The following is a 24,778-nucleotide window of genomic DNA, read 5'->3' on the forward strand; positions in this document are numbered from 1 at the left end:
GATTGTGCCGGAAACGGGGGTTTGAGTGACATTAATCTAATCTGTCAGCTTTACTCGCCATCCCAGTTGTGGTATTATTTGAGAACTTCAGCATTATTATCTAAGCCCTACATAGTACTGTTATTTGGATACTTCTGTATTCACAGTATGGCGCTATATGGCTAGTAAAGCCTCAATCACACGGGTGACATTCACACATTTTCTCGCGATGTGACGGTGCTACAAATCGCATGTATGTGAAGCCCATGCTCTTCTATGGGTTCCTTCACATTTGTGATGTTTTGCAGCATGCGGCATTGGGAGTCAAAGCCCAGTATGCACATGACCTGCCATGTTTTGTAGCCCATGTTTCCCTATGGAGTCCTCCTCTCTGTTGCATCACGTGAAAACGTGGTTTTTGTGCGGCGCAATGCAACTTTGACAGTAGGAAATCCAATTGTCAAAGCCCTAACTGCAGGAAGAAAAAAAAAAACTAAACATACATCACTTTTCCCGCGCTGTCTGGCTCCGGCCCATCTTCTCCCCGCTCCCCGGCACTGGTCTTTAGCATCTTTTCTGGCCAGGCATTGGAAAATCTCCGCCTCCAGGAAGTGCTGCCTCTTATTGGCTGAGGGCCGCGACTCAGCCAATCAGAGCCAGCGCACGATAAATGAATCACAGACAATGAATGGCTGTGATTGGTTCATCGAGAGCTGGCTCTAATTGGCTGAGCATCACAGTACTTTGCAAATCAGAGGCAGCGTTTCCTGGAGGCGGGGATTTTCCAATTCTCGACCAGAAGAGATGCTGAAGACAACTGCTCAGGACCATGAAGAAGATGAGCCGGAGCCGGACAGCACTTCTTAAGTGATGTATTCTTTTTTTTGTGCAGCTAGGACTTATTTTCAGGGTAGGTTTTATATTCCAAGCCCCCTCCGAAAATTCCTGCAAGTGGTGCTACAAAGTCACGTGACTTTGTAGCACCACAAAATCATGGTATCGCCATGAGAAACCACAGCGATATCACAAGGACCACCAATGCGATATCAGTGCTATTTTCTGGCGGTGACAGCGTGTCGCCCGTGTGAAGGCGGCCTAATGCACAAGCTTTAATGGTACAATTATTTGGCATTATACAATTCAGTTTTGGTGAACCCAGGCAATCATTGGTACAACACGATGCCCAGGCAGCTCCGCCCACAGGCGATCACCCAGTACGGACGCCTACGCAGTAAAGCTCCATTTTTTTTTTTATTACTTGGATTTTAGTATGTAAAAAAAAGTTTAAAAAAAGGGATTTTGTCAAGTTCAGGCATATTTGACATAATAATCTGGAAAAGGGAATGCGAGCAATTACCTGGAATGGTGTTTAACCCCTTAATGAAAGCGCTCTGGATGACGCAAGAATCATGTAAAAACTATATTCCCATTCACTGACAGCAAACAAAGATCCTGAAACTGCTGAAGCATCAAAACACAAAGGGGGATTAATAAGGGAAATTCACCAGAATTCAGGCGCAGAAAAGTTGCACATTTTTGCACCCAGTGTACTAGCACAAAAAGTGCAACAAAGGAACAAGTGGGTGGGGCTTAGAGGGAGGGGTGGGCCATCCAAGAGACTGGTGTCAATCATGGCACAAATCTACACCAGCTCATAGATCTGACTTTTTGGCACTTTGATCTCCAGTGCATTTTAGACTTCGATGCCGCTCTAAGTGGATTCTCCACCCCCAAAGTATATTAGAAAGTTGCAGAACTTTTCATCATACGGCATTTAAAGGGAAAGTCCACAGTTTCTATTCATTGTTCAAAGGCATCCGAAATTAAACGAAAAGTAACTTTGTAACTAGAGTTGATCGAAAGAATAAACGATTGTTTGGTGTATGTAGAATAAACCTCCTCTGATACTTCGTTACACTTAGGGGGGCGGCACCACAATGGACTTTATTGATAAACGTCAGAAAGGTCTCACTGCTTGGACAACCACTGATCCCAAGAATGGGGTTCCATGTCCCCCTGGTCTCCTCACTCTGGGTTCGTTGTACCCACCCACAATGACGGCAAATTGAGTGGCGCAGCGGTCGCACATGCGCGGTGCCGCTCATTCATTTCAGTGGGACTGATGGAAGTGCAGGCGCTTAGCTATCTCCAACAATCCCAATGAAAATGAATGGAGTGCACCGCACATGTGCGGCCGCCTCTCCTGTCAATCTCCTCTTCACTGTGGGCTCACTGTAGCGAGAAGGAGACAGAATGCAGTGGTGGTCGCGCATGCGCAGCGCCGCTCCATTCATTTTCAATGGGACTGCTAAGCGCATGCACAACCGAAACTCCATTCAATCTCCTCCTTCAGTGAGTGGGGGTCTGAGCAGTGTGACCCCCACTGATGAGACTTTTATCATCTAACCTATGGATAGATGATATCCTGTTTCCCCGAAAATAAGACAGTGTCTTATATTAATTTAGGCTCCAAAAGTTTTTACTTTTTTCATATATAGCTGCCTGGACACTATTTAAATTGACTTTTTGTATTACCTATAACTAGGGCTTATTTTTGGAGTAGGGCTTATAGTTCAAGCGTCCTCAAAAATCCTGAAAAATCATACTCCATCTTCAAAAATCTTTAAAAAATCATGCTAGGGCTTATTTTCAGGGTAAGTCTTACTTTCAGGGAAACAGGGTAAAAGTCATTTTTGATACAACCCCTTTAAGAAACCAAGAAGATGAAAGCCATTCCTTTAAACAAGACTGACCCCAGATTGTATATACAGTGCTATCTTTTTACATACCGTTTACCTAGGAAGGTATCTAGTAGAAAAGGTTAATTCACGGAATGCGACATCCGAAGTGAATAATGCAGAGTTTAACCTTTGAAATCTTACACCATCTCTTCCTCCATCCAAGAAATGATTAGTTTATACTGATGGAATCCCATAATCCCCGGCGAGAGGCTGGAAGAATGAAAACTCGGCTTTGTGTTCAGAGTTTGTTTCCTTGGGACAATTGGATTAGGATCTGAGAAGGTAACATTGTAGCTTCCTGCAAACCAATGGGAGTGAGAAACCGATTGCGCTGAAGAGGCCGGTGGCCGGTGGTGCGCCGCTGGGCTTCGGGGACAGAATTAGTGGGGTTACTATAGAGGTGCAGCAGGTTGAAAAGCTATTGGCTCCACTGAGAGCTTCAGGTAAGGGTTCACTTGTGGAAGCCTTGGCGTCTGTAGGGACCAAAGGATGGACTGTGGGCCCCATCATTGGCATAACTACTAGGGTAGCAGGCACCGAACTCTGGGCCTGGTGTCCAGGATCTCTGGGAGAATGCCACTCTCAACTGTATCTGTGTCCTTAAAGGGGTTGGCCGGGCTCTTCTCAACTAATGGCCTCCTCTAGACAGACCATCAGTAGTTGATGGACAGGAGTCCTCCACCTAGGACCATCAGCTGATCATCGGACTTGCTGTCCCGAGACTCGTCTGGACATTGACATCAGCAGAAAGGGGAGGAAGTGGGAGCACCGCATTCACTCTCAATTAAATCAATGGGAGCGCCACACTGCTATTCTACTTCCTGTTACTGACATCCTGTTTGGACAGGAAGTGAAATAGCAGCCCGGCGCTCCCCTTGATTTTAATGGGAGTAAAGCCGGGGCCCCCACTTCCTCCCCATCTGCTGTTGACAACCTCCGACCCCTGCACTGAACAATACGCCGATGCACAGGGTTCCTAAATGGGGGATCCCCCGTCCATCAACTACTGATAGCCTAGGCAGAGAATAGGCCATCAGTGGAAAAGATCACAGACCGCCCCTTTAAGACGTAAGTTACCATACCTCCGAACTTTCCAAAGACTCATGTGGTGTCTAGCCGCCTAGCATATTATTGCTGGGGCCAATCACTGGCCTCAGAAGTGCCAATGCTGAGGATGGACCAGGGCTCACACATTGTACTACCCAGACATGAGCAGGGCGCGCTGCAAAAACAACCAGAATGACTGCATCCATGGAGGCTTCATACTTCCTTCCCACCTGGATGGAGCTCAGATTAGAAATTATTTTTCCTGAGCTCATTGTCGCCCCCTGCTGAGTAAGGAAAGTGACTACAAGAAATGGTTGACACTTCTAGATCCGGGTCTGCAATATTGTGATTTGATAGGCTTACTAATCCGGCACCGGACACTAAAATACTGCCCCCTGTGGACAAGAGCAGGGATCAGAACAAGAATTAGAGGTTTCATATCGGAATGGAGTTCTTTGGACATATATTGTGTATGACCGTCCCCTGGATCCCCTCGCGGCTCGCAGCGCTGGGTGTTTCCTTCGGTTCTGACCGCTGACGCCCGTGTTTGCATCTTCCAAATGAATCATTTTCCTGCTACGCAATCACATAATTAGTACCAGCCGTTCTAATGGCGCAATGATCGGCGGCGATGTTAGTGCATCGGAGAGCGGATGACATTCCTGGCAACCTCTGTGATACACGGAGTACTGAATCATCAGCAGTCGCCTGCCTTTAACCCTTGCCACTCCTCAGAGACCTGGGGCAACAACATTAGGAGGGTCAGAGGGTCTTTGGTGCAGAGTTACACCCCTGTGGAACCGGGAGAGGTCAAGGATACAACAAATGAAGAGCTTCAATCGTGTGAGGGGTCCCAGTCTAGGACCCCCACTGATGACAGCTTCTGACATATCCAAAACTAGGAACCATATTAAAGGGAAATATCCATTTTTCTGTTAAGAGTCTCCTGACAATAAATTGATGTGTTATCAGTGGGGGAATCTGAAAGCAGTGTCACGACAGGAGAAATGCTGTATTTATCTACCTAGCTTGGTGCTGGTGCTGTATTTATGTTATGGGCTTTGTTCTGGTGCTGTATTTATGCTAGGAACTTGGTTCTGGTGCTGTATTAATGTTATGAGCTTGGTTCTGGTGCTGTATTAATGTTATGAGCTTGGTTCTGGTGCTGTATTAATGTTATGGGCTTTGTTCTGGTGCTGTATTTATGTTATGGGCTTTGTTCTGGTGCTGTATTTATGTTATGGGCTTTGTTCTGGTGCTGTATTTATGTTATGGGCTTTGTTCTGGTGCTGTATTTATGTTATGGGCTTTGTTCTGGTGCTGTATTAATGTTATGAGCTTGGTTCTGGTGCAGTACTTATTCCCTGAACAGTTTTGGTTTGTTTATGCTGCTATCTTGCTGTTTTTCGCACATGCAGGTTACAGGCAGACTGACTAGCTTTGTAATATATGTGTTTTTCAGCAGGAGGAGGGGCAAAACAATTCCACACCGTTAGCCATCTAACATAAGACCATCACTGGCGTTGCCCCTGAATTTCATTGCCTGGGCTCCTTCCATCCTTGGCTGCTCCTTAAATATTGTAAGAAGCAACGTCTACCTATAAGAATAACCAGAAGGATCCTTGGGATGTAAGATGTATATTTTAGACCTTGGACATAATGGTTGTTCTCCCTCTTAGCTCTTCACCTGTTGAGCTTCTTCTCTCCCCCATGTCTCAGCTATGACTGGGTTACAATCTTGGAAGCGAAGAAGTTCTTGCCGTATCAAGCTGGTTCACAATCTTAAGAAAACGTCTCCTCTGCACGTAAGAACGAACCCATAGAGCCAATCAGTTCAGCTCTTTAATCAAGTCTGCAGAGCTGAATCTGACTTTCCTCCCAGCCAGCGAGGAGCGCGGCGGATATAAGCCGGGCTATAAATGAATTAGCTGTTGCTCTGTTTGCAGGAGGGATGAAGGGGGGTGGGGGGGGGGGGGGGCTGCTCCTTCTGCAATCGTACCAACAGGTTTCTTCAGACATTTGTAAATTGGGCAAAAGTGGTAAAATTGGTAAGTGACAAACGGAGCGGACTGATGTACGGAATAAGCAGAGGAGCCATTAAAAGGTCAGGGGTGCATGAATACTCAGCGCTGCGATCTCACACTGGGATTGATACTTCTGCTGTAACAGCCACATCAAAGACATCTTCTATTCCGGTCATTTAAAGGGACAGGCCCAGTTTATGCATTCACGGTTCTCTTTTTTTTCTTGGATACAGGGTGACCAAAAAACACCAGTTCAGCGTTGCATATATATTTTTCTGACAGCGTCCCCCCCCCCCCCCCCCCCCGTGGGATGAATAATGTGAGATTTTAATAATCTGAACTCTTATGGACGCAGTGACAACTTTTTTTTTTTTTGCCTCCATCTTCTGAGCGCCATAACTTTTTCATTTTTCCGTCGACACAGTTTGCTCTGGTACCATTTTGGAATAGATACAACTTTTTGATTGCTTTTTTTCTTGGAGACCGGGTGACAAAAAAAGCGCATTTCTGGCGTTTTTTTTTTCCTGCTGACGTTCACCGTGTGGGGTAAATAACGCGATATTTGGGTAGATCAGACTGTTACAGATACTAAATACATAGTTTTGTATTTAGATTCTTTTATTATAAATATGGCAAAAGTTTTTTTTTTTTACTTTTAGGCATTCTGCCATGACAGAAGGCCCCCGGCTGCCATGACACCCCGCATGGCTCTCTGTGATCTCATCGCACGGTGGGGGGAAGGCTGTACAGGACGCCTGAACACTGTTCGGGGGATTTAAATGCCGCTTTCAGATTTGAGCTGCGCAGCTTATCTCTCTTCATACATACCCCATCAGCTGTCAAGCAAGGACGACATCAACCGTCTATGGAGCTCGTGGCTCCCAGACCCACTCCATACACAGACACCCGTACGGCACATGGTGGAGAGGGGTTGGCTGCTGTGGACCATCAGCCTTGGGGTCGCTGTCCCAACAAACGAAGTCCCAGTATCCAACTTATTAGCTTAGCTTACTTCATGGTGCTGCAGGGAGGTGACAGGGGCCATGGAAGCCTAAATCATGACACCAACCATTGGAAATATCCTATGTTTAAAGGGGTTGCACCCCAATTACAAGGTATCCCCTACCCACAGCAGGCAGCTGATTTGTGGTCTGACTGCTGGTATTCCCACTGATTCCGGGAATGGGGGTTCGGAGCATCCAGGAAAGAATGCAGCGGTAATCACATCTGCGTGCTCCATTCATTTCAATGGGGCTGCGCGATAAAGCCAAGCGCTGGAAGTCAAGTCCCATTGGAATGAATGGAGCGGCAGCATGCATTGTGCAATCACCGCTGCAGACGCTCCAGACCCCAACTCTCAGATTAGTGGGGGTCCCGGCAGTCCGATCCCCAAAGATCAGCAAGTTATACCCTATCCTGTGTATAAGGTATGAGGGATAACATCTATTGGCGGAACAGCCCCTTTAGGGGTCTTATTTGCATCAGGGGGGATTTTCTAGGACCAGGGGTTGAGACGTCTTCCCCTCTGAGTTTGCAGAATGTGACATTAAGGTACGGCATGAGATGAGCATTGTTCCAGCGGGCGCCGAAGCCACTTGTCTCCGTAACAAGGGGGGTAAATGACTTTTAACAACTGTCTCCCAGCGATAAGGCAGCTGACTGCCCTGAAATCCTCCAGACTAATGATGAAAGTCAGGAATCCTGCAGAATGCTCCCCTCCACCTCAGAGTCCCTCCATCAACCGAAAACTAATTACATTTTGCAGGATTACAGCGTTTTGCATACCAGGAGATCACCTCAACCGTGAGAAGGACCGCTACCATGGAGAACGAAACGGACGGCGTGAGCCCTGCTACAAGCCCCTCTTATTAAAGGGGCAGTTTATTCTGTAGACGTCTCCTGGTGTATCCCAGACTGCCTCCTTGTAGCAGGAGATCCGTAGAAGCATTGTCCATGGCTGTCTGTCTGAGAGCCACATCTCAAGTCCTTGGACATTCAGAAGTAGTAAGAAGAAGCCATTTAATGCAAATTCATCGGAATCCCAGCCCCTTGAAGTCCAGTTTGAAGACCCCCCGGTGACCGCCAGCCCTACATAAGGGCACCGGATCACTTCCAATATCATGTAAGGCAGTGATCTGCAGCCTTTGGTTCTCCAGCTGCTGCACAACTACTACTCCCAGCATTAGCATCAGGGCATGCTAGGAACTGTAGTTTTTCAAAGCCGGACCGCCATAGGTTAAAGACCCCTGATGTAGGTGGAAGAGCTCCACTAACCTCAATGGAGACACCGGCGATATATCTGGCATGTATGGAGATCTAGGAGCCAAAAGGGGTTTCTCATTCTAGTGAGGGTCGGGGACTCAACGGCATGCCAGAAAATAGTAATAATGCCCCCAGTAGTGGCCCCAACAGTAATAATGCCCCCAGTAGTGGCCCCAATAGTAATAATGCCCCCAGTAGTGGCCCCAACAGTAATAATGCCCCCAGTAGTGGCCCCAATAGTAATAATGCCCCCTGTAGTGGCCCCAATAGTAATAATGCCCTCCATAGTGGCCCCAATAGTAATAATGCCCCCAGTAGTGGTCCCAATAGTAATAATGCCCTTCATAGTGGCCCCAATAGTAATAATGCCCCCAGTAGTGGCCCCAACAGTAATAATGCCCCCAGTAGTGGTCCCAATAGTAATAATGCCCTCCATAGTGGCCCCAATAGTAATAATGCCCTCCATAGTGGCCCCAATAGTAATAATGCCCTCCATAGTGGCCCCAATAGTAATAATGCCCCCAGTAGTGGCCCTAATAGTAATAATGCCCCCAGTAGTGTCCCCAATAGTAATAATGCCCCCAGTAGTGGCCCTAATAGTAATAATGCCCTCCATAGTGGCCCCAATACTAATAATGCCCTCCATAGTGGCCCCAATACTAATAATGCCCTCCATAGTGGCCCCAATAGTAATAATGCCCTCCATAGTGGCCCCTATAGTAATAATGCCCCCAGTAGTGGCCCTAATAGTAATAATGCCCCCAGTAGTGGCCCTAATAGTAATAATGCCCCCAGTAGTGGCACCAATAGTAATAATGCCCTCCATAGTGGCCCCAATAGTAATAATGCCCTCCATAGTGGCCCCAATAGTAATAATGCCCCCAGTAGTGGCCCTAATAGTAATAATGCCCTCCATAGTGGCCCCAATAGTAATAATGCCCTCCATAGTGGCCCCTATAGTAATAATGCCCCCAGTAGTGGCCCTAATAGTAATAATGCCCCCAGTAGTGGCCCTAATAGTAATAATGCCCTCCATAGTGGCCCCAATAGTAATAATGCCCTCCATAGTGGCCCCAATAGTAATAATGCCCCCAGTAGTGGTCCCAATAGTAATAATGCCCTCCATAGTGGCCCCAATAGTAATAATGCCCCCAGTAGTGGTCCCAATAGTAATAATGCCCCCAGTAGTGGCCCTAATAGTAATAATGCCCCCAGTAGTGGCACCAATAGTAATAATGCCCTCCATAGTGGCCCCAATAGTAATAATGCCCCCAGTAGTGGTCCCAATAGTAATAATGCCCCCAGTAGTGGCCCTAATAGTAATAATGCCCCCAGTAGTGGCACCAATAGTAATAATGCCCTCCATAGTGGCCCCAATAGTAATAATGCCCTCCATAGTGGCCCCAATAGTAATAATGCCCCCAGTAGTGGCCCTAATAGTAATAATGCCCTCCATAGGGGCCCCAATAGTAATAATGCCCTCCATAGTGGCCCCAATAGTAATAATGCCCCCTGTAGTGGTCCCAATAATAATAATGCCTCCAGTAGTGGTCCCAATAGTAATAATGCCCCCAGTAGTGGCACCAATAGTAATAATGCCCTCCATAGTGGCCCCAATAGTAATAATGCCCCCAGTAGTGGTCCCAATAGTAATAATGCCCTCCATAGTGGCCCCAATAGTAATAATGCCCCCAGTAGTGGTCCCAATAGTAATAATGCCCCCAGTAGTGGCCCTAATAGTAATAATGCCCCCAGTAGTGGCACCAATAGTAATAATGCCCTCCATAGTGGCACCAATAGTAATAATGCCCCCAGTAGTGGTCCCAATAGTAATAATGCCCCCAGTAGTGGCCCTAATAGTAATAATGCCCCCAGTAGTGGCACCAATAGTAATAATGCCCTCCATAGTGGCCCCAATAGTAATAATGCCCTCCATAGTGGCCCCAATAGTAATAATGCCCCCAGTAGTGGCCCTAATAGTAATAATGCCCTCCATAGGGGCCCCAATAGTAATAATGCCCTCCATAGTGGCCCCAATAGTAATAATGCCCCCTGTAGTGGTCCCAATAATAATAATGCCCCCAGTAGTGGTCCCAATAGTAATAATGCCCCCAGTAGTGGCACCAATAGTAATAATGCCCTCCATAGTGGCCCCAATAGTAATAATGCCCCCAGTAGTGGTCCCAATAGTAATAATGCCCCCAGTAGTGGCCCTAATAGTAATAATGCCCCCAGTAGTGGCACCAATAGTAATAATGCCCTCCATAGTGGCCCCAATAGTAATAATGCCCTCCATAGTGGCCCCAATAGTAATAATGCCCCCAGTAGTGGCCCTAATAGTAATAATGCCCTCCATAGGGGCCCCAATAGTAATAATGCCCTCCATAGTGGCCCCAATAGTAATAATGCCCCCTGTAGTGGTCCCAATAATAATAATGCCCCCAGTAGTGGTCCCAATAGTAATAATGCCCCCAGTAGTGGCCCCAATAGTAATAATGCCCCCAGTAGTGGTCCCAATAGTAATAATGCCCCCAGTAGTGGCACCAATACCCTGTTTCCCTGAAAATAAGACATAGCATGATTTTCCAGAATTTTGGGGGATGCAAAATGATTTTTCAGGCTTTTTGAGGATGCTTGAAATATAAGCCCTACTCTAAAAATTAAGCCCTGCTAACAGTTAAATAAAAAGTCAATTTAAATAGTGTCCAGGCAGCTGTACATGTACAAAAGTTAAACCGCTTTGAACAAAAATTAATATAAGACACTGTCTAATTTTCGGGGAATCACGGTAGTAATCATGCCCCCAGTAGTGGCCCCAATAGTAATGATGCCCTCCATAGTGGCCCCAATAGTAATAATGCCCCCAGTAGTGGCCCCAATAGCAATAATGCCCTCCATAGTGGCCCCAATAGTAATAATGCCCCCTATAGTGGCCCCAACAGTAATAATGCCCCCAGTAGTGGCTCCAATAGTAATAATGCCCCCTGTAGTGGCCCCAACAGTAATAATGTCCCCAGTAGTGGCCCCAATAGTAATAATGCCCCCTGTAGTGGTCCCAATAGTAATAATGCCACCATTAGTGGCCCCAATAGTAATAATGCCCCCAGTAGTGGCCCCAATAGTAATAATGCCCCCAGTAGTGGCCCCAATAGCAATAATGCCCCCTGTAGTGGCCCAAATAGTAATAATGCCCCCTGTAGTGGCCCTAACAATACCCTCAGTAGTAATAATACCCTCATTTGTGATCCCAGTAGTAATAGTAACTCTGTTAGTGGTCTCATTAGTAATAAGACCTGCCATACCCTGAACCTGCAGCCGGGTAACAACCGCACAGCATCTCTCTCTCTTTAGCTCCTGTTTGGCCGCTGTAGTCAGAGCTATGACCCTTGACCTCTCCTCCCGGTGTCTGCGATGTGTACAGGATGTGCAGGACGCAAACGTCGGGAGGAGAAGTCAGGGGTCACAGCTCTGATTACAGCGGCCAAACGGGGCTAAAGAGAGGGTGGCTGACATACTGGATGCTGGGGTGTTGCTGCCCGATCCGGATCTCAGCTGACAATTATGCTGCCATTAATATGGCTGGTAATAATCCTGGCACTGGCCCTTGGATTTAATTATCGGTCGGGCCGGTGAGCAACAAGCCAGGTGGCAGGCCTAATGAACTTATGGGGACGAAGGAAAACAACTGTTCATCCCGGCGGGCCAGCTGAACAGCCAGCATGTTTACTCACATAAATGAACCAATCAGGTGACAAACAAGCGCTCGCTCATTCATCGGCCGATCGCCGGTCCCTTCACACGACCCGATCGTGGGGCCAATGAGCCTTCTGTGTAATAACTGCCCTGCGTAGAAGGACCATCAGCTATTATCCTACAGGAGGGACATAAGTCGTCTCGGTTTATGAGCTCCATACAATAAGATGCAACAGTTGTATCAGCTGCAACAAATGTGGCCGGCTCATATAACGAGGGGCTGTATAGTGAGTCCGGCAGCTGCTCACCCACCGCGGCCCTGTCCGGTCATCTGTATGCGGAGCCTCTCATATGGGCAGGGATGCGGCTGCTCCCGGGCCAGGAGCCTTAGGGGGCCCATAAGGCCTCTCTTCTCCATATAGGGGGCCCAGTACTACAAATAAAGCATTATAGTTGGGGGCCCCGTTAGAGGTTATGCATTGGGGCCCAGAAGCTTCAAGTTACGCCTCTGGCCAGGAGTACATGGAGAGTTGTCCAGACTGGATACAATTGTGGCAAACCCTCAGCTGTGAGAAGCATTTGGTATGTTTCCGCTGCGGGATGAAAACGGTTTCCATTGCCTGATCACAAGCAGAGATCTTAAAAAAGTTTATTAGAAAGTTGCAAAACTTTTGTATTAAACATATTTCATCCAGATGAGTGTGGAGGCGGCGAGGAGACTCCTGGCTTCCATCGGGCGTACGGGGGCTGATGTATGTGCCAGCCGCCTTCCCAGCGAACGGACGCGGCAAACGCAGTGCGAATTCAGCCGACGCAAAGCGATATTACTATAGAGCAAACATCTGAATGCAGAGCAGCCCTCCAGCCTCCCAGACGGCGCGGCATGGACATGATTCAGATGTGTCTGCGGCGCTGACAGTGCCAAGGGGCGGCGGTAGCTGCGGGTCGCTGCCAAGTCTAACTGGCATCCTATTACGGGAGTCATTTATTCCCTGCATGAGGTTACTGGTAAATAAAATACTGCAGTGTATACACAAAACCAGATGGAGAGGCGAGCGCCGGCCGCGCAGAGACGAGTGTGTCATGTGCCCAACCTGAGCGGCATCTACTGAGTAGCAGAGACGAGTGTGTCATGTGCCCAACCTGAGCGGCATCTAATGAGTAGCAGAGACGAGTGTGTCATGTGCCCAACCTGAGCGGCATCTAATGAGTAGCAGAGACGAGTGTGTCATGTGCCCAACCTGAGCGGCATCTAATGAGTACCAGAGACGAGTGTGTCATGTGCCCAACCTGACGCGGCATCTAATGAGTAGCAGAAACGAGTGTGTCATGTGCCCAACCTGACGCGGCATCTAATGAGTAGCAGAGACGAGTGTGTCATGTGCCCAACCTGAGCGGCATCTAATGAGTAGCAGAGACGAGTGTGTCATGTGCCCAACCTGAGCGGCATCTAATGAGTAGCAGAGACGAGTGTGTCATGTGCCCAACCTGACGCGGCATCTAATGAGTAGCAGAGACGAGTGTGTCATGTGCCCAACCTGAGCGGCATCTAATGAGTAGCAGAGACGAGTGTGTCATGTGCCCAACCTGAGCGGCATCTAATGAGTAGCAGAGACGAGTGTGTCATGTGCCCAACCTGAGCGGCATCTAATGAGTAGCAGAGACGAGTGTGTCATGTGCCCAACCTGAGCGGCATCTAATGAGTAGCAGAGACGAGTGTGTCATGTGCCCAACCTGAGCGGCATCTAATGAGTAGCAGAGACGAGTGTGTCATGTGCCGAACCTGACGCGGCATCTAATGAGTAGCAGAGACGAGTGTGTCATGTGCCCAACCTGACGCGGCATCTAATGAGTAATACGACAAATTCAGCTCTGCTGCATCCATTGGTCTCTAGTATGAGGCTCGTTTTCTTAGTCTGCTTGGATGTGAAAGGGAAGGTTCCATCGATAAGGAAGAGCAAATAGAAGCTTAAGTTGCACTTTGCTCCATATTGGTCACCGTGAGAATCGCGTTTACGACTCTTACTTATCAGCACTACTTTGTGCTTTAAGATTAAGTGGAGCTGAACTCTGATCCTGGGAAGGCTCAAGTAAATATGTGAACCCGAGGCACTGTGGGGCGTATCCAGTATTGTTGGTACAAAAGTCACAATTTTGGCGCATGAGACACAAATATGACTCTTTGATCTTTCCGGTCCTGACACTGTTAGTTTTAAGGGGTGAGGCTGCACTACTATAATGGAGAGCCCATTTATGGTTCACTCACATTGGCGCATGTTGTTTGCGTATTACGGCGGCTTCACTTGAGCGGAAGCGAAACGCACACGGCAGCGCTACGAATTTTACTGTACTTCTTCCCGCAGAGCTTGTTCATTTACGAGCAGAAAACAAAGACGCATCGCTGAAACAGCTGACACGTTCCAAAGGGGTTCTTTTCCCAGCGGAATTCTGCAGCATGTTAGGCATCTCCTTCCGTATTTCGTATCTCCTATCTATCTATCCCATATCTATCTATCTATCTATCTCCTATCTATCTCATATCTATCTATCTATCTATCTATCTATCTCCTATCTATCTATCTATCTATCTATCTATCTATCTCCTATCTATCTCATATCTATCTATCTCATATCTATCTATCTATCTATCTCCTATCTATCTATCTATCTATCTATCTATCTCCTATCTATCTATCTATCTATCTATCTATCTATCTCCTATCTATCTATCTATCTATCTATCTATCTATCTATCTATCTATCTATCTCCTATCTATCTATCTATCTATCTCCTATCTATCTATCTATCTATCTATCTATCTATCTATCTATCTATCTATCTCCTATCTATCTCCTATCTATCTCCTATCTATCTCCTATCTATCTATCTATCTCCTATCTATCTCCTATCTATCTATCTATCTATCTATCTATCTATCTATCTATCTATCTATCTATCTATCTATCTATCTATCTATCTATCTATCTCCTATCTATCTCCTATCTATCTCCTATCTATCTCCTATCTATCTATCTATCTATCTATCTATCTATCTATCTATCCATCTATCTCCTATCTATCTATCTCCTATCTATCTCCTATCTATCTATCTATCTCCTATCTATCTATCTCCTATCTATCTATCTCCTATCTATCTATCTCATATCTATCTATCTCATATCTATCTATCTATCTATCTATCTATCTATCTATCTATCTATCTATCTATCTATCTATCTCCTATCTATCTCCTATCTATCTATCTCATATCTATCTCCTATCTCTATCTATCTATCTATCTATCTCATATCTATCTATCTATCTATCTATCTATCTATCTATCTATCTCCTATCTATCTATCTATCTATCTATCTATCTATCTATCTATCTATCTATCCCATATCTATCTATCTATCTCCTATCTATCTCCTATCTCATATCTATCTATCTATCTCCTATCTATCTATCTATCTATCTATCTATCTATCTCCTATCTATCTCCTATCTATCTCCTATCTATCTATCTATCTATCTATCTATCTATCTATCTATCTATCTATCTATCTCCTATCTATCTCTCTATCTCCTATCTATCTATCTATCTCTCTATCTATCTCATATCTATCTATCTATCTCTCTATCTATCTCATATCTATCTATCTCATATCTATCTATCTATCTATCTATCTCATATCTATCTATCTCCTATCTATCTATCTCATATCTATCTATCTATCTATCTCCTATCTATCTATCTATCTATCTATCTATCTATCTATCTCCTATCTATCTCCTATCTATCTCCTATCTATCTATCTATCTATCTATCTATCTATCTATCTATCTATCTATCTATCTATCTATCTATCTATCTATCTATCTATCTATCTCCTATCTATCTCCTATCTATCTCCTATCTATCTCCTATCTATCTATCTATCTATCTATCTATCTATCTATCTATCTATCTATCTATCTCCTATCTATCTCTCTATCTCCTATCTATCTATCTATCTCTCTATCTATCTCATATCTATCTATCTATCTCTCTATCTATCTCATATCTATCTATCTCATATCTATCTATCTATCTCATATCTATCTATCTCCTATCTATCTATCTCATATCTATCTATCTATCTATCTCCTATCTATCTATCTATCTATCTATCTATCTATCTATCTATCTCCTATCTATCTCCTATCTATCTCCTATCTATCTATCTATCTATCTCCTATCTATCTCTCTATCTCCTATCTATCTATCTATCTCTCTATCTATCTCATATCTATCTATCTATCTCTCTATCTATCTCATATCTATCTATCTCATATCTATCTATCTATCTATCTATCTATCTCATATCTATCTATCTCCTATCTATCTATCTCATATCTATCTATCTATCTATCTATCTCCTATCTATCTATCTATCTATCTCCTATCTATCTCCTATCTATCTATCTATCTATCTCCTATCTATCTATCTATCTATCTATCTATCTATCTATCTATCTATCTATCTATCTCCTATCTATCTATCTATCTATCTATCTATCTATCTATCTATCTATCTATCTCCTATCTATCTATCTATCTATCTATCTATCTATCTCCTATCTATCTATCTATCTATCTATCTATCTATCTATCTCATATCTGAATATAAGAAGGGGCATTTAATTAGGCCTACATTTCCAAATTTAGCTGGGCTCAGCCTAAACCTGCGAAAGAAATCTGGCATATATGAATAGATACGGATCCCCAACACACAGCAGGACTATAAGATCCCGGGGTACGGTCATCTGTTCCACGTCTGATGTTGTGTACCTGATCCGGGGCAGTAAATGTCCTGTTGGGGGCTTTAATATCGGGGAAACAGGACAAAAACTGAGAGCGCGGATGAGATCACACCGCCACATGATTAAACAGAGAAAGACAGAATCCCCTGCGGCCGAGCACTTCTCTAGTCACGGACACAACTTGGAAAACATGAAAGTTATTATATTGAAAGGCATTGAAAGTCACAAAGTGATAGAAGAATTTGGGAGTACAAGTTTATGAAAACTTTTGACACTTTTAACAGAGGGCTAAATTCTTCATGAGGATTCATGCGTGATTGGGAAGTATGAGAAATCTATAGCACAGATAACACTGCTGGCCTGGTGACCCCCCAACACTAATTCAGAGATCATAAAACCTTCACATCTATGTTTGTATTTCTGTTGTAATATTCTTTTAAGTGCAAATGAATCCCATCCATGCCTGTGCCTTGTCAGAAGTATGTGTGTATATGTATGCATGCCTCTTCAAATCTATTTCATTATGCCTGATGAAGGACCCTGAGAGGTCAGAAAGCTCGCTGTAACATCATGTGTTTTTGTTAGCCGATAAAAGGTCTCATATCTACAAGATTATTTGGTTTCTCTTACTGAGAATAGATATCTACACCCAGCATACACGATAAATCCAGATACCATACAGGGCGGGCCGCGGACAAGTAGGCCGGCTCTGCGCTCTCATGAAGGCTGTCTAAAAGAGAATTTGTGTCTTCCACATAGCAACCAATCACAGGGCAGCTTTCATTTTACATCAGCAATATCAGAAAGCTGTGCTGTGATTGGTTGCTAGGGGCAACAAGGACAGATTTTCCTTCAGGGACTGTTCACACTGTCACATGTTCATCCATGAAACACATACGCAGCATTTCCCTGATCCATACACTATAATGGCCTAAATGTAGCCAAGCCATGCATACGTTTTACTACGCTTAGCCCGGCGCGCCTTTCTGTGCGTGTGGGTTTTTTTCTGTGTAACTGAAAAACGTAACTTACTAGATTTTTCTGCCCCACAAAAATATGAAAAAACATTGCAGTCAATGAAAACCGTACGGCCGCGTGTTCCCGCATGCTTAACGCATACGTTTTTTGTCTTTGGGGGAGGGAAATTTTGAACAGCAGAACTTTATTAGAAGCGCGTATATTCATCCTATATAAACGTCTACCGCGCATACGCTTATAAAATCGTAAGCGTAGGATTAAAGTGCACGCGCTTTTACACGTCTTTAATGTTTGTGAAAGCGCCAATGTTGTCGCCTCAGACAGATGTTTTTTCCTGTGGCCCAAACTGTATAACATTACAGCCATAATATAACGCCGTCACGGCGCATTTCTCTGAGTGACATCATAGAATCCGTAAGACAATTGTAACAATTCCGCAATGTATCATCCATTCGCTTCCGGCAAGCGCAGAGGTAACACCGCAGTATGGCTGATCTGCCCACTCTTCCGTTAGCTGCGGACCCCGCGCCGCCCTCACGTATAGACGTGCATCACTTTGGCAGCTGCAGGAAGGACTTGCGCCATTCATATTGGGGAATCGCTATTTAGGCAACACGTATGAAGAAGTAAGGTATGGATAGACGTTACCTGTTCCAGGTGGCGTTGGACCCGGCTCGCTTCTGCTGCGTCCCTCGCTCATCCAAGGCTGCCTGCTCTCTCTTGCCCAGGTCACTGAGGCTGGGCGAACTCATGAATTTCGACCTGCGGAGAGTCCTCATGGTCAACGTAAGTCTAAGCATTAGCTACCGACAGATTATCCAAGAGCCTCACGCTTTACATCAAGGAGGGAAAAAAAGGAGGCAAGACGTCTTAAAGCAGCCCAGCCAACCAGGGCAGGAGCGGAGCGCAGTCACGCATCATCATACATCCCAAGGACTCCTCTCCAGCATTGGGGACTCCTTGGACCAAAAAACAAGTGGCACCCTTAGTGTCACCGAGGCTCTGCGACCTCTGCGCCCCCTATAGTAGCGCCCAGGTCGGAACTGCTTCTTCTTCGCTCACAGGCGACGAGTTCCTGACTCTTTGCAACTTTTTTTTTTTTTTTTTTTTTAAAGTGACGGAAGTGAGAGAAGAAGAAGAAAAAAAAAAGTTTCCCCGACTAGAAGGGAAGGAGCGCAGATGTGGGACGCCTTCAGGGGGCTGAGAACTCGGCAGAACCTGTTCTCTCTGCGGCCATCAGATAAGAAGGAACAGGAGGTCAGGACAATACACCGAGAAGAGGGAGAAGAAGGCGGGAAGCTGCAATGGGGGGGAGGAAGTGGTCCGTATGGAGTACCGCAGCCCTGGTGAATAGGGAAACCCTGCAAGGAAGGAGAGTCATGTAACCTCTTCTATCCGAGGAGAGCAAAACTCACCAGCAAATAGATCGTTTTGCATCGTCTTCTCTTAAAGGGGAAGTCCGAAGCCTTTTGTTCCTTTAATCTAAATAGGTTCAAAATTCTGTGCTGATTAATTTCCTAATTGACCTTTTTAGGGGTCGGCGTCCGGTTTTCTGATACGAAGCGATATGACGAGCGGTACGGCCATCTGTGCAGCTTAGTTTTGCTCACCGCTGGCACTAGGTGTCAAGCACTCAGGCAGGCACCGTTATGGGGGAATTCCAACTGCCACTATTTATGGGGGATTATGGAACTGTTATAGGGGGACCTTTATTATTTATGGGGGGACTATGGCTGGCATTCTTATGGGGGAACTGTACATTAGGTATTGGCTGGAGGTATATGTCAAGCACTAGAGCTATGGCTGCTATTATGTATGGGGGTTCTGCCAGCATTATGGGGGTACTTTGGCTGGCATTATTTATGTAGGAGCTTTGGGGGACTATGGTTGATATTGTCATTGGGGAATTCTGGTATTACTTATGGGTCACATTATCACGTATCATGGCCGGCACTGTTATGGGGGCACTCCAGTCGCCACTTTTTATGGTAGTCTCTGGTACAAAGATGGAGGTACCTTGGCTGGCATTATTTATGACGGCTACTTGAATGGCACCTTTATGGGTTATGATATCTGAAACTGTTATGGTGGATCTCCAGCATTATGTATCCGTCACATCGGCTGAAACGTTCTACTTGTGATTGTGGAGGTGCAGTGGGGTATGAGCCCATTCAAAAGAATAGCGGTCCTATACGTGCGAGATATCTGCGCCTCACGAGAATCTTGCCCGTGTGAAGCCGGTCTGAGGTTTGTGTTACCTGGGCATCAACTCATTCACGCACGCATTTGTGCAATGGTATTTGCGTCTGCACGCTTTACTGTACCTCGTGTGCGTGCAAATCGTGCACATTTGCGCAAGCAGGAAAGTACACACCCTTGCAGTCCTTTCAGCGGTTTTGCTTTGACTATCGGGATTCTCGCGCAATAAAACTACGTGCAAGTAAGACGGCGCCAGATGTATCTTCCCGCTTCTTTTTCAAACTCGCACAGGGTTTGAAAAGTAAAAAAAAATAACCGTTTCCTGCGCTAATACGCTCCGCAGCGGTGAGTGTGTTGGGCCTTTTTCACACGGGCGACGGCGATGGCGGCACTACAGAATCGCTGCAATATCACAGCTTTTTAAACGCGATTTTGTAGCGTCGGTGATGCTTTTTTTTGTGAAGAAATCTGGCGCCGCCGCTACCCGCGATTTTCTTGCACGATTTTATCACGAGAAAATGATAGGACTTTCTACGACGAAAATCGCAAGTTTGTGCGATGCGATAAATAAGGAGGCTTCTTGGGGAAACATGGGCTACAAAACATCACAACCGCGGCAGTACGGAGCGCAGCGCCATTTGTTTTCTAGCAACATAGCATTAGGGAAAACATGCCTGATGTGAAGGAACCCACTGGAACGCACGGGCTGCACATACATGAGATTCGCAGCGCCGTCGCATCGCCAGAAAATCGTGCGATTCTGTAGCCCGTGTGAAAGCGGCCCGCACTATCGGGCGCTGTCCGCTCCGGCGCTCTTCTCTTCCGGCAGTTCTCCGACACTTGTTTGTAGTCTTCAGCCAGGGCTCAATAATCCCGCCTCCAGGTAGCGCTGGCTCCTATAGGTGCCGATGAAAATCCCCAAAAATTGTTGCGATTTTACGGCCAGAATAGTCCGTGTGACTAAGGGGTTAAAGAAGGACTTTCTCAGTGACCCGGGAGTCTTCCTCCAATAGTCCTGCAGGAGGCTGAAGGCGGACGAGAGGCGTAGAATCCGAAGATGAGAGGGCATTAATAGGTGGGCCCCGAGGTGCGGTCCGTGCGGACACACCTAGCCGCGCGCCATCAGTGCGTTCCTAGACCGCGTCCGTACGGGATTATACCGCTATCGCAATATCAGAGGCTGCAGACTACAGAGATGAGCGGCGCCATGTAGGCACTGCTTATCCCGCCCTGCAGGGGTCCGTCACAGGTAACCAAGTCCCTCCAATCACCGACTGACCTCACAGAGACGCTGCCTGTCTCTGTAAGAAACTGCAGTGCGGATTATACAGTTCAGTGTCCCAGCTGCTGCAGAACCTCATAATACACCCCTCAGCTGCTGCAATACACTAAAATATATACCTCAGCTGCTGCAGAACCTTGCAATACACCCCTCAGCTGCTGCAATACACTATAATATATACCTCAGCTGCTGCAGAACCGCAAATTACTCTCCTGAGCTGCTGTAGAACATCATAATACACCCCTCAGCTGCTGCAATACACTAAAATATATACCTCAGCTGCTGCAGAACCTCATAATACACCCCTCAGCTGCTGCAATACACTAAAATATATACCTCAGCTGCTGCAGAACCTCGCAATACACCCCTCAGCTGCTGCAATACACTATAATATATACCTCAGCTGCTGCAGAACCTCACAATACACCCCTCAGCTGCTGCAATACACTATAATATATACCTCAGCTGCTGCAGAACCTCACAATACACCCCTCAGCTGCTGCAGAACCACAAATTACTCTCCTGAGCTGCTATAGAACATCATAATACACCCCTCAGATGCTGCAGAACATCATTGTACACCCCTCAGCTGCTGCAGAACATCATTGTACACGCCTCAGCTGCTGCAGAACCTCAGACTACACATATCAGCTTCTGCAGAACCTCATAATACACACCTCAGCTGCTGCAGAACCGCAAATTACTCTCCTGAGCTGCTGTAGAACATCATAATACACCCCTCAGATGCTGCAGAACCTCATAATACACCCCTCAGATGCTGCAGAACATCATTGTACACCCCTCAGCTGCTGCAGAACATCATTGTACACGCCTCAGCTGCTGCAGAACCTCAGACTACACATATCAGCTTCTGCAGAACCTCATAATACACCCCTCAGATGCTGCAGAACCTCATAATACACACCTCAGCTGCTGCAGAACCGCAAATTACTCTCCTGAGCTGCTGTAGAACATCATAATACACCCCTCAGATGCTGCAGAACAGTGTAATATTCATGTCAGCCTCTGCAGAACACCTGAATACACACCTGCAGCTGCAGAACCTAATAATATAGACCTCAGCTGCTGCAGAACTTCGTAATATACAGCTGCTGGAGGACCTTGTTGAACAACATCTAGTTTGGATGTAAGATGTGATACAGACGGGCATGGAGGCTCTAGTACCCTGTTGTACCACCTCTAGCTTGGATACTAGATGTGATATGGGCGGGCATGGAGGCATACAGGTTCTGTATGGTATCCTACGGTATCGCTCTACATTTGCCGTAACTGGGCCTCCAGATCATGTAAACTCATTGGCTGTTAAACTTGTTGTCTCAGATGGTCCCATACATGTTCTACTGGTGATAAATCTGGTGACCGGGCAGCCACAGAAGTGTGACAATGTTGTGGGGGCTCCTGGGACCCCCTTGTGTGTGCGGCCGAGCATTATCCTGCTGGAAGAACACATGTGGCTGCAGGATGTCCTGAACATATCGCTGAGCTGTCATTGTCCCTCGTACCACCACTAGGGGGAACCGACTGTCATATGCGATGGCCCCCAGACCATCACATCAGTAGGGGGCAGTGTGCCGCTCCACAGCAAAGGCAGGATGGAGTTGCTCACAACAAGGTCTCCGGACACGAACGCGGCCGTCATCAGCGCCCAAACTAAACCTGGATTCATCACTGAAGAGAACCCGTTTCCACTCCGGAGGTGACGTGGGGGTCAGAACCCGAACATGTAATGGGGGCCGTGATACCAAATAGCCTTCAGCCAAGCGCCTAAAAATCAATCTGACAGCTAGACCTGCTTGTCCTTGTCGGACTATCAGACGATCATCTCTTCTGGTGGTCTGTAGGGGGCGTCCTGAGCCCGGTCACCTTGTGTGCTGCCATCCACTGGTCCCAACGCCCCCTAACACTCTGGTCAGACGCTCCTCTCTACTGGTGGTCTGTAGGGGGCGTCCTGAGCCCGGTCACCTTGTGTGCCCCCATCCACTGGTCCCAACACCCCCTAACACTCTGGTCAGATGCTACTGCCTCCCTGACTCTCCCTATAAATGACATAGGCACAGTTAGTACTTTCTCCCTGTTTCTCTCTATAAATGATGTATGCACAGTTAGTACTGCCCCCCTGTCTCTTCCTATAAATGATGTAAGTACAGTTAGTACTGCCTCCCTGTTTCTGTCTATAAATGCTGTAGGCACAGTTAGTACTTTCTCCCTGTTTCTGTCTATAAATGATGTAGGCACAGTTAGTACTTTCTCCCTGTTTCTCTCTAAAAATGATGTAGGCACAATTAGTACTGCCTCCCTGTTTCTGTCTATAAATGCTGTAGGCACAGTTAGTACTTTCTCTCTGTTTCCCTCTATAAATGATGTAAGTACAGTTAGTACTTTCTCCCTGTCTCTCCCTATAAATGATGTAAGTACAGTTAGTACTTTCTCCCTGTTTCTCTCTATAAATGATGTAGGCACAATTAGTACTTTCTCCCTGTTTCTCTCTATAAATGATGTAGGCACAGTTAGTACTTTCTCCCTGTCTCTCCCTATATATGATGTAAGTACAGTTAGTACTTTCTCCCTGTCTCTCCCTATAAATGATGTAAGTACAGTTAGTACTTTCTCCCTGTCTCTTCCTATAAATGATGTAGGCACAGTTAGTACTTCCTCCCTGTCTCTTCCTATAAATGATGTAGGCACAGTTAGTACTGCCTCCCTGTCCCTTCCTATAAATGATGTAGGCACAGATAGTACTACTACCTCCTTATAATTGATATAGGCAGTAATAGTATTGCCTACTTTTCCATGTTCGCACATTGAACTCACACAACCATAAGGGGATATAAAATACAGACGAGTCTCTACAATAAACCTTCCCTTGTCATTATCCCTCCTGAGACAGTAGTGAAAGGTGTATATAGATGGTATATTTGTGGGCTCAGTTTATAGCATACTGACCTTCTGATATCACCAGGAAGGCAAATCAGGTCACTTAGGCTTGTGGATCTGAAGGTGTGAAGGCAACCAGGAACCGCAGATTACACCCGATCTGTGAAGACATATGAAGATAGATAAGCAAACGCCAATAAACATCAGGGACTGTCCCCCTCATATGTAGCGTTTTTTGGAAATGTAGCCTATTGTAGATTTACTTGACAGGGTTGTCCAGTTGCAAACTATCGATGTCCTATCCCTAGGATAGGTTGTCAGAAAGAGATTGACAGGGATCTGTAACATGGAACCCGTGCCATTCAGCTGTTTGGCACTCTGCTGTGCTCGTAAATTGAGATGGTTTCTGTGGGAAGCAGACAGCTCCATTCCTACTACAGTGGCCTAGCTTGGTATTACAGGCAAAGTTACCATTGACATTTATTTGAACTTCGTCTGCAATACCGATCCTCACCACTGCAGTAAGAATGGAGCTGTCTGCTTCCTGCAGAAATCCGCTCAATGCACAAGTACAGTGGCCCAACAAACAGCTGATGAGTCCCTGGCCACGGATCTACACAACTCTATTATGAATTACTGATTTAGAGCAAAGCCCATGAATAGTTTATAACTGGTCAACCCCTTTAATGAGCACCGAAGCCCTTTAAGAGAGTTCCCAGAGTCCCAATTTTTTGGTTGCGCCCAGAGGGAATACCACCAACCATAATGAGGCCAAAGTATGGCTGCTGTTCGGGCTGGTACTATGAGGGGGCACCTGTGGAGGACAATAGATATAAATATAAGGGGGTACATGTGGCAAGAAATGGGTAGGAG

At 46.0% G+C, this 24,778-nt stretch overlaps 1 protein-coding gene across 3 annotated transcripts in view; it reads right to left on the bottom strand.

The window, feature by feature from the left end:
* Positions 1 to 24,778, bottom strand: part of PRR5 (proline rich 5) — a 96,813-nt gene that overhangs the window by 29,415 nt on the left and 42,620 nt on the right. The window contains exons 2-3 of one of the 3 annotated variants that reach the window (XM_066590189.1): positions 23,975 to 24,065; positions 18,178 to 18,291 (exon numbers count right to left, since the gene is read on the bottom strand). In XM_066590189.1, the coding sequence (XP_066446286.1) occupies positions 18,178 to 18,281 (104 nt within the window). In that variant the 5' untranslated portion in view covers positions 18,282 to 18,291; positions 23,975 to 24,065. Of the gene's footprint in view, positions 1 to 18,177; positions 18,777 to 23,974; positions 24,066 to 24,778 lie in introns of those variants that run through there. The other 2 variants (XM_066590190.1, XM_066590188.1) reach the window with 2 other exon arrangements.

Source organism: Eleutherodactylus coqui, chromosome 2 (genome assembly GCF_035609145.1).
Source record: "Eleutherodactylus coqui strain aEleCoq1 chromosome 2, aEleCoq1.hap1, whole genome shotgun sequence".
NCBI classification, from domain to species: domain Eukaryota; kingdom Metazoa; phylum Chordata; class Amphibia; order Anura; family Eleutherodactylidae; genus Eleutherodactylus; species Eleutherodactylus coqui.